This window comes from Psammomys obesus, unplaced genomic scaffold (assembly GCF_907164565.1).
Source record: "Psammomys obesus unplaced genomic scaffold, mPsaObe1.curated_primary_1811, whole genome shotgun sequence".
NCBI classification, from domain to species: domain Eukaryota; kingdom Metazoa; phylum Chordata; class Mammalia; order Rodentia; family Muridae; genus Psammomys; species Psammomys obesus.
Window position 1 is genome coordinate 138116 of NW_026594216.1, and position 14535 is coordinate 152650.

Consider the following 14535-nt stretch of genomic DNA (forward strand, 5'->3'; position numbering starts at 1 on the left):
AGTGTCTGTTTTTATCACACACCCTCCCTTTCCTTTCAGATTTTAGATACTGCCTCTCTGTCTTTTACTTTGGCTAGTGCTAGTGGTTTGTCTATCTTGTTGATTTTTTGAAAGAACCAGCTCTTGGTTTCACTGATTCTTCATATTGTTCTCTTTGTTTCTAAGTTATGATTTCTGCCCTGAGTTTGATTATTTCCTGTCATCTACTCCTCTTGGGTGTGTTTGCTTCTTTTTGTTCTAGAGCTTTTAGGTATACTTTTAAATTGCTAGGATGAGAACGCTCCAATTTATTTATGAAGGCACTTAGTGATATGAACTTTCCCCTTAGCACTGCTGTCATGCTGTCCCATAATTTGGGGTATTCAGTGCCTTCATTCTCATTGAATTATAGAAAGTCTTTATTTTTTCCATGACCCAGCGGTCATTGAGTAGGCAGTTGTTCAGTTTCCATGAGTTTGTAGAATTTCTCTTGTTTCTGTTGTTGAAATCTAGCTTTAATCCATGTTTGATAAGATACAAGGGGTTATTTTAATATTGTTGTATCTGTTGATTTTGTACCTGTTGTATCTGTCAGTTTTGCAAAAGGTCATGAATTGGTGATAAAAAGGTATATTCTCTTGTGTTTGGGTGAAATGTTCTATAGCTATCTATTAAGGGCATTTGATTCATGACATCTGTTAGTTTCATTATTTCTCTGTTTAGTTTTTTTCTCAATGATCATGGGTAAGAGTGGAGTGTTGAAGTCTTCTGCTATTAATGTGTGTGGTTCAATGCATGATTTTAGCTTTAGTACTGTTTCTTTTACAAACATGGTTGTCCTTGCATTTAGGGAATAGATGTTCAAAATTAAGACGTCATCTTGGTGGATTTTTCCTTTGTAGAGTATGACATGTCCTTCCCCATTTCTTTTGATTAATTTTGGCTTAAAGTTTATTTTATTAGATACTAGAATGGCTACTCTAGCTTGCTTCTTGGGTCCATTTACTTGGAAGACCTTTTTCCAGCCTTTTATTCTGAGATAACGTGTGTCTTGGTTCCTGATAGATCCTGTTTTCACATTCATTTTGTTAGTCTGTGTCTTTTTATCAGGGACAATTAAGTCCATTGATGTTGAGAGGTATTAGTGACCAATGATTGTTAATTCCTGTTATTTTGGTGGTTGTGGTGGGAGAGAGAAAGAGAGAGAGAGAGAGAGAGAGAGAGAGAGAGAGAGAGTTGCCCTTCTTTTGGTTTTAATGATGTGGGTTTATTTATTTCCTGTGTTTTCCTAGGTAGAGTTTGCCTCCTTGGGTTTTCCTTCTAGCATCTTCTGTAGGGCTGGATTTGTGGATAGATACTGTTTAAATTTTTTTTCATGGAATATCTTTTCTTCTCCATCTATGGTGATTAAAAGTTTTGCTAGGTATAGTAGTTGGGGCTGATATCTGTAGTCTCTTGATGTCTGTAAAGGTATCTTCCCAAGCCCTTCTGGATTTTAGTGTCTCTGTTTAGAAGTCAGGTGTAATTCTGATAGGTAGGTCTGCCTTTATATGTGACTTGACATTTTTCCCTTGCAGCTTTTAATATTCTTTGTTCTGTACATTTAGTGTTTTGATTATTATGTGACAGGAGGACTTTATTTTCCAGTCCAAGTTCTGTAAGCATCTTATATGTTTATAGGCATCTCTTTCTTTAGGTTGAGGAAGTTTTCTTCTATAATTTTGTTGACAATATTTTCTGGACCTTGGAACTTGAGGTCTTCTTCTATTCCTATTATTCTTGTTTGTCTTTTCATAATGTCCCAAATTTTTTGAATGTTTTGTATCAGTAAAATTTTAGATTTAACATTTTCTTTAACTTTTATATTGAATTATTCAATCATATCTACTATCCCTGAGATTCTCTCTTCCATTTCTTGTATTTTGTTTGGTAATGCTTTTGTCTGTAGTTCCTGTTCTCTTCCCTATGTTTTCCATCTTCAAGATTGCCTCATATTTTCTTTAGTGTTTCTATTTACAATTTCGGGTTGTAGACAGTTTTATTCATTTCCTTCACTTGTTTAATTTTATTTTCTTGTATTTCATTAACGGATTTATTCATTTCCTTCACCTGTTTGATTTAATTTTCTTTTATTTCTTTAATGAATGTATTCATAAAAGACCCCTTGGCCCAGATATTTTGGTTCTGTTGTTCTTCTTGTGAAGCGCCAGACCCTTCTAAGTTTCTCTATCTCCCACCTCTTTCATAGGATTCCCTGTACTCTGCCCGAAGTTTGGCTATGAGTCTAAGCATCTGCTTTAATATCTTGCTGGGTATAGTGGGTATAGTATTGCAGAGGCCCTCTGTGGTAGGCTCTTGTCTTGTTCCTTATTTTCACCTTCTTCAGATGTCTATCCCATTTGCCTATCTGAAGATTGAGCAGCTTACCTAGGGTCCTCCTCTTGCTTAGCTTCTTTAGGTATACATATTTTAGTGTGATCATCCTATATTATATGTCTACTATCCACTTATAAGTGAGTATATACAATGTGTGTCTTTCTGCTTCTGGGATGATACTCCAACCAAGGACCATTCATGGAGATAACCTAGACCCCCTGCACAGAGGTAGCCTGTGGCAGCTCAGTCTCCAAATGGGCTCCCTAGTAAGGGGAAGAGGAGCTGTCTTTGACATGAACTCAGTGGCTAGCTCTTTGTTCACCTCTTCTTGAGGGGGAGCAGTCTTACTAGGCCACAGAGGAAAACTATGAAAGACAGTCCTGATGAGACCTGATAGGCTAGGGTCAGATGGAGGAGAGGATGTCCTCCACTATCAGTGGATTGGGGAAGGGACATGGGAGATGAGGGGGGAGGGAGGGCTGGATTGGGAGGGGATGAGGGTAAGGCAACAGCTGGGATACAAAGTGATTAATTGTAATAAATAAAAAAATATATTTAAAAAGGAATTTATTCATATCCTTTTTTAAGGCCTCCATCATCTTTATAAAGTTGGATTTAAGGACATCTTCTTTTACTTCAGCTGTGTCAGGGTATCCAGGGCTTGCTGTAGCAGGATCAATGAGTTCTGGTGATGACATATTGCCATGGCTCTTATGCTGTGTTTTTAGTCATTTGGTTGTTTCTAATGTTGGCTGAATGTTTCTAATACTGACAGAACTCCTCAGGAAGGCAGGCAGAGCCTTAGGCCTGATAGTGGAGCTTAAGGACTGCTCACTCGTGCTGGCTGGCTATTTGGGGGGACCTACAGACCTGGATGTTTCTCTCCTAGATGTGTCCCAAAAGAAAGGCTGAGCAGGCTCTAACCTGCTGCTCCTGGGAACCTGCAGGCCTGGATGATATTGGGGCCAGCAGGCCTCCTCCAGAGAGGAGGTTGTGGAGCTCTGCTGGATGTGTTCCCCAGGAGCTTGGCTTTACTTTTAAATGTTACATCAACCTTGCATTCATGTGATAACTACAACTTGATCATGAAATGACAGACCACATCTTATTTGGTCAATATTGCTTTGTTTCATTTCATTTATATTCATAAAGATTTTCTTGTAATGGCAAATACTTGCAAGTATTATAGAATAAACTGTGTAATTATGTCTCTTTTATGTGTGTTTGTCTTTGTCTGTTTTTTTTTTTTCTTTTAGATTCAAACTAGATTTAATTTTATTCACAAAAAACTTGAGTACATGAAGAGAGTTCTCAGCATTCCTCACCCAGTTTCCTCCATGGTCAGTAGATACATTAACAAAATTAAGAAAGCAACATTGCTACATTATTGTGGTATTTATACAGGCCAGATCTTGTTTCTACTATTGTCTTCCATGATCCATTGAATCACATTGCTTTTTAAAAAACATTATAGAACATTTTTATTTTAAAAAGAAATTATATTCATACTGTATATATTAAGCATATCCTCTCCCCTCCTTTAAATTCTTCCAGATCCTGCCCACTCCCAGCTTTCCTCAGTCTCCTGGAGTTCTTTGAGTAGGGTTGAGGCCTTGTGAGTTTTCCCCAGCTATTTTGTCATGTTCATTTATTTATGTCATCCCTGTTCAGCTCATGTTTGGGCAGTCATGTTGGTGAGACTTCATGGGTACAGCTTATGATATTACAATCTCAGAGCAAAGTCCCTAGTCCTCTGGCTCTTACAGTCTTTCTGCCCCTCTGTTGCAATGTTCCCCAAGCCTTGGGTGTGAGAGTATTTTATAGATGCATCACTATATTTGTCTTCTTCATGGTATCTTCTTATGTAGTCTCTTCTTTGCGTGGGCTAGTTTTTTGTTTTGTTTCTTATCCCGGTTCTCAGCTAGATTCGTCTGAAACAAACCAGCCTACCAATACTGTGTGTTGATGGGTTGCCTATTTTCAGTGTCCATTGTAAATCATGTTTCATGTCACTAATGATGCAAATTTAATTCTCAAAAAAGATGAGAAGGTAAAAATATTTATATTTCTTGAATCATAGGTTGAGAACTAAAAAGGGATCCTATGAATAGTGTGTTCAAGGATGTAATGAGTCAGGCCAAAAAAAAAAAAAATCCCAGAGTTGATAAATAATATAAACACTGAAGTGATGAAGCTCTGATGGAAGACTGCGGGAGAGATGTGACTTTTATATGAAGAGAATTCAGTCCATCTTGTTTTCTCAGAATTCAGTTGGGCTGTCACCTCATATTGAGTCAGGTAAAGCATAAGACTTCCCTGTGTGTGGACTGTATTTTTGATTTGCACGGAGTTGCCTACAATGTGCTGTTACCAGGTTCCTCAGGTAAAAGAAAATACCAGTCGGCAACGAAATCACCCATCATACATGTTCACAGCACCAGGTGTAAATAAAAGCCTTTGTCTGTTATTTCAAAACTTCTGAGGGAATTATCTACCACATCACAATTCATTCTGTAACCAAAGCCAATAATGAATGGTCCATAAAAGATTCTTCCATGAATAACAGTTCCAAATTTATGGCAGGGAGTTTTGACTTTACATTCAAACATGTTTAAGGCAAGATCAGAGATTCGGTAAAGAAATAAGACCTTGTTTATAACCTACATACTAATTTTTCTGTCTGTTTTCTTATTTATCCATGTTTTATGTTGAAAATGTTATATATATATATATTTGTGTCATAAGATTTCCTACATTTTATATAACTTACATGTATAACTTGGGGCTTTTTTTAATGTCAAAGGACATAATAAGTAGGCCAGGAAATAATTTGTTCATGGGAAAAGGATTAAAAGCATCAGATCATTATAGACAGGGAATTCTCCACATTAGTACATGATCAGTATCCTAAAACACAAACCACCGAATTTTGAAGTCTGAGCTATATACCAAATTAGTATTTAATTTGTTTCTCTTTTATTTTAAAAATCAGATTATCTAGAAATGTAATCACATTACAAAAATTTAAGAACATAAAAGAAATTGGGCTTTTTTCTGTTTTGAATTATCTCTTCATACCTTTCACTTTTTTATAAACTAAGTTGATAGTATTTTTCTTAAATAGTTATTTTTTAAGTTTCTTCTTATTTTTTAGTATCTTAGATGCTAACTATGCAAACAATGTTGATTTGATATTTATACATTCTATACATGTATGGAAGTGTCATACTGTACCTTACAAATATATATTACTTGTGTCAATTTAAAATTAAAATATTGTCTTAAAACTAGTTATCCTTAAAGTTTTGAAAAAAATCTTAATATTGTCTAAAACAAAAATGGAAGTGAACATTATTAAATTAGAACCAATATGTATTTATATTTTCTTTATCATTATTATTATTATCATAATAATATTTTCATAAAATTCTTGGAGTAAATGGTATACTAAGACTTTCAGACTTACATTTGAGTTTAGCCCCCTTATGGTAACTGATACTTCCTCATGCTCCAATGACTGGCTCACCTCCACACACGGATAGGCAGCGCTAACTGGACTTAATAAGTTATCAAAAAGAAAAATGGTAAAGAATTGGGAGGGAGGTGAAGTGAGGGTATGAGAGGAATTGGAGGAGGAAATGGCAGAGATATGATTTTATTTTATTGTATGCATGTATAAAATTTTCAAAAATAATACTCTTTAAATCTTACCTCTTTACAACAAACTTCCATATTCTGGGTTTCCTTCATTAGTTTTTTTGCTTTTCAAGACAGGGTTTCTCTATGGAGCCTTGACTGTCCTGGTATTCACTCTGTAGACTAGGCTGCGTTCGAACTCAGAGATCTGCCTGCCTCTGTCTCCCAAGTGCTGAGATTAAAGGTGTGTACCACCCTAGCCTAACTACTTTCTTAGTTCTTGTTTTTTAAAAAAAATAATAGATAATAATGATAGATAGATAGATAGATAGATAGATAGATAGATAGATAGATTTTGTTTTTTAAGTGTTTTTGTTTGAAATGGAAACCCACATAACCCAGGCTGCCCCCAAACTCACTATGTAGCTAAGGATGTTCCAGAACTCTAATCTTCTTGCCTCCAACCACCTCGTGCTAGCATTAGGGAGTATATTACCACTCCTGGCTCTTTCCCAGTTGTGTTTTATAGACACCAAAAGGACACGTGGACACTTTATAGTACCCATGACAGTGCACTACAGGATATTTAAACACTTTGGTATACTGATCAAGGGCATCACTCCAATAATGTTTAGGTTTAAAAAAAAATGCTCTCCTCAGTCAGAAGACAGAGATTTGAAAGTTTTCAACACAAAGAGATGACAAATGTTTGGTGAGATGCATGTTTTTCCTGATTTTTTAATATTACCCAATGTACACATGTACTTAAATAACCTATGAAGACACGAATAGTTATAATTATGTGTCAATTGAAACATGAAGTATTTTAAATGCACAATGTGTTTTTGTAAATTTCCAAAATAGTATCCTTTTGTTTATTTTGTACTTCTGGGAAATGAACCTAGGGCCTCACGCATTCTAGGCAATCTCTCTGAGTACATCACCAGCCCTCTTTTCATGTTTCATTTTGAGGTAGTTCTCACTTAGTTAGCCAAACTGAACTCACTCTATAGTTCAAGGAGGCCGGGAATTTGTGATTTTCCTGCCTCAGCTTCCTGAGTAGCTGAGATTAAAGGCCTAAACTAACAGGCCCAACTTTCGCTTAAAATCTTTTTGTTTTGTTTTGTTTTGTTTTGTTTTGTTTTGTTTTGTTTAATCTGTAAAGTTCAGTTCCGTAGGTTGGAAATATAGCGCAGCGGCTAACAACAATTACTGCTTTTGCAGAAGACCCAAGTTCCCAGTGCCTACAAGTTGCAGGAGATCTGATACCTTCTTCTGACTTTCACCTGCTTACAAATGACATACATACATGCAATTGGACTGTGTGTGTGACACACACACACACAAAATAGATGAATCTTTAAAACTAAATAAATCTGTAAAATTATCTCTGAAGAAAGTGGTAACCTAAGGCACTTGTAGACTTAAGAATCATATTTAAAGAGACAGCAGCATGGAGCCCTGTGCCTTGTTACCTCCCATACCTGGATGTTTCCTAAAGCTAAAACCTCGTGAAAACTGGTTCTTGTCTCTGCCCAGAACAAAGTTTAAAGATCACTAATGGACACAGTGATAGGATGAGAGAGATCAGAGGCTAGTTGGCTGTTATCAGAAGTGATGAAAACCTTTCACACTGTCAAGCGTTACGAAGCACACGGTGTGAGGTTTTGCTTCCACAGCTTTAAAATTCTCAGCAACCAAATCAATACAATTATGAGGACACTGAGACTCAGAACTTTTTAAATTAAGCACTTATGCGATGCCACTGCACTGTTACCGTTCCACCTGAGAGCCTCTGAAAGCTTCAGACCCACACACACGCCTACACCTGCTTTCCTACACGCACACACACACGAGGGGGGGGGGCGGGGGGGAAGGAGAGGGAAAAGATGGGAGAGGAAGGGAGGAAGGGAGAGAGAGAGAGGTGAGAGAGTGTCTTGGTCTTGAGGAAAAAGAAAAAAATGGGTCTAAAATGGAACTGATAGGAACTGTCAGCTCAACTTTACCATCCATCCTCTGCTCCTGCCATTGTCCAGCGGCACATCCTCTTCACTTGACAACACAGTTCCGAGTTTTTCTGCTTCGCTGGTCCTGGTCGTCCAGACCTAGGGATGTCTGAACCGCATGTCCCTAGCTTTAGAGCAGTGCATTTTTCGTGGATGCTTCCAAAGTAATTTGCTGATGGCGCAGCCCTTTCACCTGGTGCCTATTAGGCTCCACCCTCAGGCCAGAGGCTGAATTACAGGTATCCTTAGAGCTCAAAAGTGAAATGGCCGGTGCCCTAGGCATTCTGCTGCGCAGGCGCGTTCAGGGCCTTATGCTCCACCTCTCTGGCGCGCTGCTGTTCCGTTCCCTTGGCAACACTGTACACAGTGCGAACCCTAGCACCCAGCATGATGTGCTTCGACAGAGTAGATGAGGAGAGTAGCAGAGGACTACAAAGCAGACAGCAGGAGAAAGGAAAGGAGAGCAGGAGAGATGAACACGGAGGAGGTACAGCTAGCTCCGCCGCTCCGTGGATTTAATCCTGTTTTCCGTGAGTTGGCAGCAAGATCCTCCAATATACCTGCCCCCATGCTTCCCTCCGTCTCCACTGATATGCTCACTTGGAGTTTCTCCTCTTGATCTTTAGGGAAGGTGGATAATTACTCCTTTGGGACATGTCAACAGAGGAAACTATTTCCTCACTACCATCCTCCAACCTGGCTAGGGAACAAGTATCTCCCTCTTAAGGGATTACCCCACACAGGTCCTGGGTGTTACTCAGGAACAGACGTAAGTATTCACCTCACCCTAGGTGGGTCTTAGTTTCCTGTCTTTGGAAGGATACACAAGTGTTCTGGTAGAACAACTACGCTATGTGTGACTTTTTAAATATTTTATTTATTATAGTTTATTCACTTTGTATCCCACCTGTAGCTCGCTCCCTCTTCCCCTCCCAATCCCACCATCCCTCCCTCTTCTTCACCCATGCCCCTCCCCCAGTCCATAATAGGGGAGGTCCTCCTCTCCTTCCATCTGATCCTAGTCTATCAAGTCTCATCAGGAGTGACTGCATTGTTTTCCTCTGTGGCCTGGCAAGGCTGTTTCCCCTGAACGGGAGGTGATCAAAGAGCAGGCCAATCAGTTTATGTCAGATACAGTCCCTGTTCCCATTACTAGGGAACCCACTTGGACACTGAGCTGCCCTGGGCTACATCTGTGCAGGGGTTTAGGTTACTTCCATGAATGGTCCTTGGTAGGACCATTTATGTGTGACTTTTTTTGTTCTGGGTCCCAGCATGAGAAGGAGCCGTGGTTTGCAACCAGCTGTAGAGCCAGTGTGCTCTACACCCCACTGGAAGCCTTGTCTTCATATAATCCCCATGTCATTTTCACTTCTAACACCCCCTTGAACTGATGTCAGTTTTCTTCTGCTTAGTATAGTCCTTAGGCTGATTCTTCCATGAAAGTAAATTCAATTGTTGTAGGCTCTAAAGGTGGAAGTTGTTGGAATTCACATACATTCATTCCATTTATTCATCTACCCAGCCACACCTCTTTGCAAAGTTTAATTGTATGGTTTTGACTGTAAAAGAATCAAGATGAGGGAGAAATGAGCAACATTTTGCAGAGAAGTTTACACAGGAACATTCTAATTTCACTCTTCTTTGAAGGCTGTTGAATGATTATGTTACAGATGTTTTTTTTCTCTCTCCTCCCCTCCTTCCCTCTCTTCCTTCCACCGGAAGTGGAATGGCTTGGCATATAACCTATCTCGAATTCCGACAAGTACGAAAGGCTATGCTATTGGAGCCAGGACAGCTGTGAGGTTTAAGCCAGTCAGCAAGGTAATGTTCCTGGACTGTAAGGTGGTCCTTGTGGCAACATAAAAAGTTGGGGCATTGACACTGAAAGAAGGTGAGAGACCTGAAGAGAGAGAAAAACAGTTCACTGAAGAAATATGCCCAAGACAGGGCTTTAATAACCTAAAGGTAAAATACAGAAGCTATGCTTATATACATGACATTATCTTGTCAGCTAGAGGACAAATTTCAGGTTTTTCATTTTGTATATGTGTGTCTGACTGGATTTTAAGTCTAATTATGAGGAAAAAAACAATCTTTATCTTTCTCCTTTTTCTGATGCAGTTCTGAGCCTAGAATATACAAAGCAAATGTACCTCTACTGAGCCCCTGGCTAAATAAGATTGTACTCTCTTGTTGGTGTTTTTGGACATTAACAGTCAAGGACTAGAGACACTAACTATAAAAATCTCCCAGTGTTGGACTGTACCAACTTACTCTGATTCTTCACCTGTTTTAAGTTTATTTCTGAGTGCTATCGTTACATAGCTGAATCATTATCCCATATCTAGGTTTTTGCCTACATATGTCTATTTCTATATCTTTGACACATTGAGCTGTAGCTGATTTATAAACAGGATGAAAGTGATTGTTTTACCTTAAATGGTTTGTGATAATACAGATTATACGTTATCAAACTTTATCTTTTGTGATTACAGGATGTGACACCATACCCAGGAATGTACCAGAAAGATCAAACTTGGAATGAAAAATGCAAACAAAGCTTTGCTCCATTTAATATCTTGGTGCCTCGATTTAGTTATGAAGCAAAGGACATTTCTTATCCTGGGTATGTCTACTGCTTACTGTGTGTTTCAAACACAAATAAAAAAAGAATCACATAAAGCAGGAATTACATCAAACTGTCCCAGCTAAATCTTTAAAGAATTAGTCTCTAGTTCCCCACACCTCTGGTACTATATAATTGTAGAATCAGTTATTAATAATTCAATAGGTATTTACTAATGTATCAGGTGGTTTGTAGCTTCCACAAATTATTCAATATACCCATCAAACAGGGATCCTGATCTCTTGGAGATTACATCTTAGAGCCAAAGAAATAAGAAGTAAATGTTCAAGAAAATATCAACAATAATAAAGATACTAACCATATAATTTATTAGTCAAACTTCAACACTTCTGGGGGGGAGGAGGCGAAGTGAGAATTCTCTCAGGACAATAACTGTAAGCTGAGACTGTCATGCTCACACTAGAACATGTGGTAAGCTGGTGGTGTCCTATGAGTCCTATATGCAGACATTAGAACAGGATGATGGTATGATAAAGTGATGGGCTGGAAGCTACTTTATCTGACGCTATTAAGGAAAACTCTCAGCAAATGCCACTTGATCTGAGATCTGAATGAATAGGTTAAGCCAGTTATGTGAAGATGTGAAGACAGAGCATCCCAGGCAGAAAGGGTAGCAAGTTCAAAAACTTTAAATTAGGAAGGAACTTGATGAAATAGAAAAGGAAGACATTATTATGGCTAGGGTATAGTGAAAAGGGAGGAAATGTGAACACAGAAGAGGGGCGAGGGGCAAGCTAGAGTATCTAGCTCTTATAAGCCAATAGGGTTTAGTGAGCTTTATTCTAGATGGGTATGAACCCACTCAGTGTAAATCAAGTAACTTTTCCAAGTTTGTGTTAAAGATATTTAAGTGTTAATCTTTGCTCTGTACCTACTCTAATAGAGTCTCTAAGAGCATTATAAAAACAGGCAATCCAAAAAATAGTCTTGTTGTCAAGAAAAGGAACTGGAGAAGCTAAACAACAAGAGGGACCCTAGGGAAGAGTCCTAATCCTAATTCAGAAGGGCAAACAGGATAAATATCAAAAGTGGGAGAAGGGAACAGGACAGGAGCCAACCACAGAGGAACTCCGAAAAACTCTACTCAACAGGGTATCAAAGTGGATGCTGAGACTCATAGTCGAACTTGGACAGAGTACAGGGAATCTTATGGAAGAACAGGGATATAGAAAGACCTGGAGGAGACAGGAGTTCCACAAGTAGACCAACAAAGCCAAAAGTTCTGGGTTCAGGGGGTCCTGCAAAGACTTATGCATCAACCAAGGACTGTGAATGGAGAGACCTAGACCCCCAGCTCAGATTTAGCCGATGGGCAGTTCAGTCCATGGGGTTCCCTAGAAAGGGGGGCGGGAGCAGTCTCTGGCATGAACTTAGTTACCTGCTCTTTAATCACTCCCCCTGGCCAGGTGGCCTTAGTAGGCCACAGAGAAAGAGGATCTAGGCAGTCCTAATGAGACCTGACAGGCTGGGGTCAGATAGTAGGGGAGGAGGACCTCCCCTATCAGTGGACTAGGGGAAGGAAATGGGGGGGGGAAGGAGGGAGGGTGGGACCAGGAAGAGATGAGGGAGGGGGCTACAGTGAGGCTACAAACTGAATAAATTGTAATAAAAAGAAAAGAAACAGTTCTGCTTGGCTTGTTCCTATATTGTAGCAAAATTGTCTCTGAATATATTCCACCAAGTTCAAATTGTGGGCAGTACTAGTCCATCACTATGATGGTTCTATTTTATCACTCATCTTCTGGGATCATCTGGCCTTTCAGCTAAGGACACTGAGTTATAGAAACATTTTTAAACTGGAGTCTGTCTTTATCCTACTTGGATGTTGAGGGGGGCTCTCTTTAACACTGGCAACCTAACTAGAAATAAAGTAACAGGAAAATGACACTCATGCTTGCCTGGCATTGAAAGGTTAGTCTTTTTTTCCCAAGGACTGGTGGGATTCATTGTTCAGTCACCAACCATTATATCTGTATTCGTTTTTTCTAGCCCTGGCACATACAATCCAGAGAAGAAGCCACCCCCAAAAGTTATTTGGCCAATGAAATTTGGATCTCCAGACTGGTCTCAGGTTCCACATCTAGAGAAAAGAACACTAAAAGCTGAGGTATTAAAATTGGCCTTTAAACCACTGTTCTGTTGAGTACTTCACTATATATCATTTGTTATTAACCAGAAATCTGTAAGTGAACTTTAGAAAGTTCATGAGCCTCTGAAGTTTGTTTATATATGTGTAAATATATATGCATTAGCTCTTTATAGATAATTATGACTGACCAAATATTTTATTTGATCCCTAGATAATGGATTAACTTCTACAAGGGAACATATTCTAAATAATATAGGAAGATACTGATGATAGTAATTGATTAGGTGGCTGGGCAGTTGCAATCCATATTTATAACTCCTGATGCACTGCTCTTTCTGACATATCACATACAAGTTAGGTCACTGGAGACCTAGACAGCGTTCCGGGAAAGAGCATGGAAAGCACTACCTATCTTCAAATAGGAGTGTAGTATTGGCTTCCTGTGTGGTCTTTAGTCCTTTTTCTATGTATCAATTTTTTATCTTTAAAATTAATTTAATAACACAATTTATCTGGCGTTGTTGTAAAGATAAATAACTGAGATAATATGAAAAGCATGAATACAATACATAAGAATATATAGTTAGTTTGGGTTGGCTATCATCATTTTAGAGTTATGTGTTTTGTTTTGTTTTTTCCTGAGTCGAATTTAGGATTAAACCTATGACTATTTGTTAAATGCCTATGATATGTATATGTTTCAGGATCTATGGGTAACATGTAGTAAAACATATAGTCTTTACCTTCAAGATGGTGACCAACTACTCAAAAATTTCTAAGTAACCAGTCACTTCTCACATGATGAACACCAAACTATGATGTGAATGTACTCTTGTACATCATTCATCACAGATGCTGAGTCATTACACCTCAGTTACTGTTGGGGTGGGCTCCACTTAGCCACAGAGTTAAGAGTATGAAGTTCCATTTCACATAGTCAGGAAGATCACAAGCAGAGGATGTTTGTTGGGATACTGAGTTGGACAATATTCTTTCATTGCAGCTGTCTACAGACAAGGACTTTAGAAAGCATCGGAACCGCGTGGCCTACCTTAGCCTGTTTTACAAATGAGAAGTAGGGCCTGTCTGTCTCCATGTGTTCTTCTGACCACAGAATCTCTGGAATTGAGGACAGAACTGCTTCTGTCAACTACTTCTGCGTTCCTGGGTCCTCTTGTCTGCCAATTTAGCGCCCAGGGAGGGACAAGGGTCTCACCCTATACAAACATAAAGACTGGTCCAAAATGTTACAACTCTGTCTCCTTCTTTGTGGTCTAATGGCCCCTGTTGAATTTCCAACCAGGAAGTTTCGTTTTTTGAGAAATACTCAGGGATCCTTTAACTACTTACTACCTCCAATTATCAGGCATCATTCTTAAATGTTCTACCGCTACAAGCCTTAACACTAGGTAGATTTTAGCCTGTGTGTACCAAGGGTTTAGATAAGATTTTAGCTCACAAGACATATAAAATATTTAATTTCAGGTTAAAACATTTATGTTCGGGGAATACTTCTAAGTGTTATGAGTTCACTGGTATAGAATGGAAATTTCCTGGTTCTGTTCTTTCCTAGACTGGCATAAAACTCAAAGAACCCAAAAGTCCCATTACCTGTGACATCACCTGTTTAGTTTGTGTACTGAGTAAGTACTTAATGTCAGGCAGAGTGACAAGCATTGGGAATACGCTAGGAGCCAAGAACCTAAGCTGAAGTCTTACAAGGTAGCTAGTAAGCTGGGTCTGCTCCTTCATTTAAATGGCCCCTAAACATTTACAAGTGAGCCTTAAGGTATGAAATA

The 14535-nt window shown here is 38.8% G+C and overlaps 1 protein-coding gene across 1 annotated transcript; it reads left to right on the plus strand.

Annotated features, from left to right (window-relative positions):
• The first annotated feature begins 8376 nt into the window (after positions 1-8376).
• On the plus strand, positions 8377-13971 carry Pifo (primary cilia formation). Its single transcript, XM_055618188.1, has 6 exons — positions 8377-8527; positions 8624-8766; positions 9723-9821; positions 10496-10626; positions 12637-12754; positions 13740-13971. The coding sequence occupies exons 1-6, from the start codon at positions 8407-8409 to the stop codon at positions 13806-13808; spliced, it is 681 nt and encodes a 226-aa protein (XP_055474163.1). The 5' UTR covers positions 8377-8406; the 3' UTR covers positions 13809-13971.
• Positions 13972-14535: the final 564 nt, after the last annotated feature.

Bases quoted from the DNA above. Each gene is read 5' to 3' on its own strand.
- Pifo (XM_055618188.1), top strand. From the start codon at position 8,407: ATGAGGAGAGTAGCAGAGGACTACAAAGCAGACAGCAGGAGAAAGGAA. The intron at 9,822-10,495 runs GTAATGTTCCTG...TTGTGATTACAG, and splicing joins GGTTTAAGCCAGTCAGCAAG to GATGTGACACCATACCCAGG. The intron at 10,627-12,636 runs GTATGTCTACTG...CGTTTTTTCTAG, and splicing joins AAGGACATTTCTTATCCTGG to CCCTGGCACATACAATCCAG.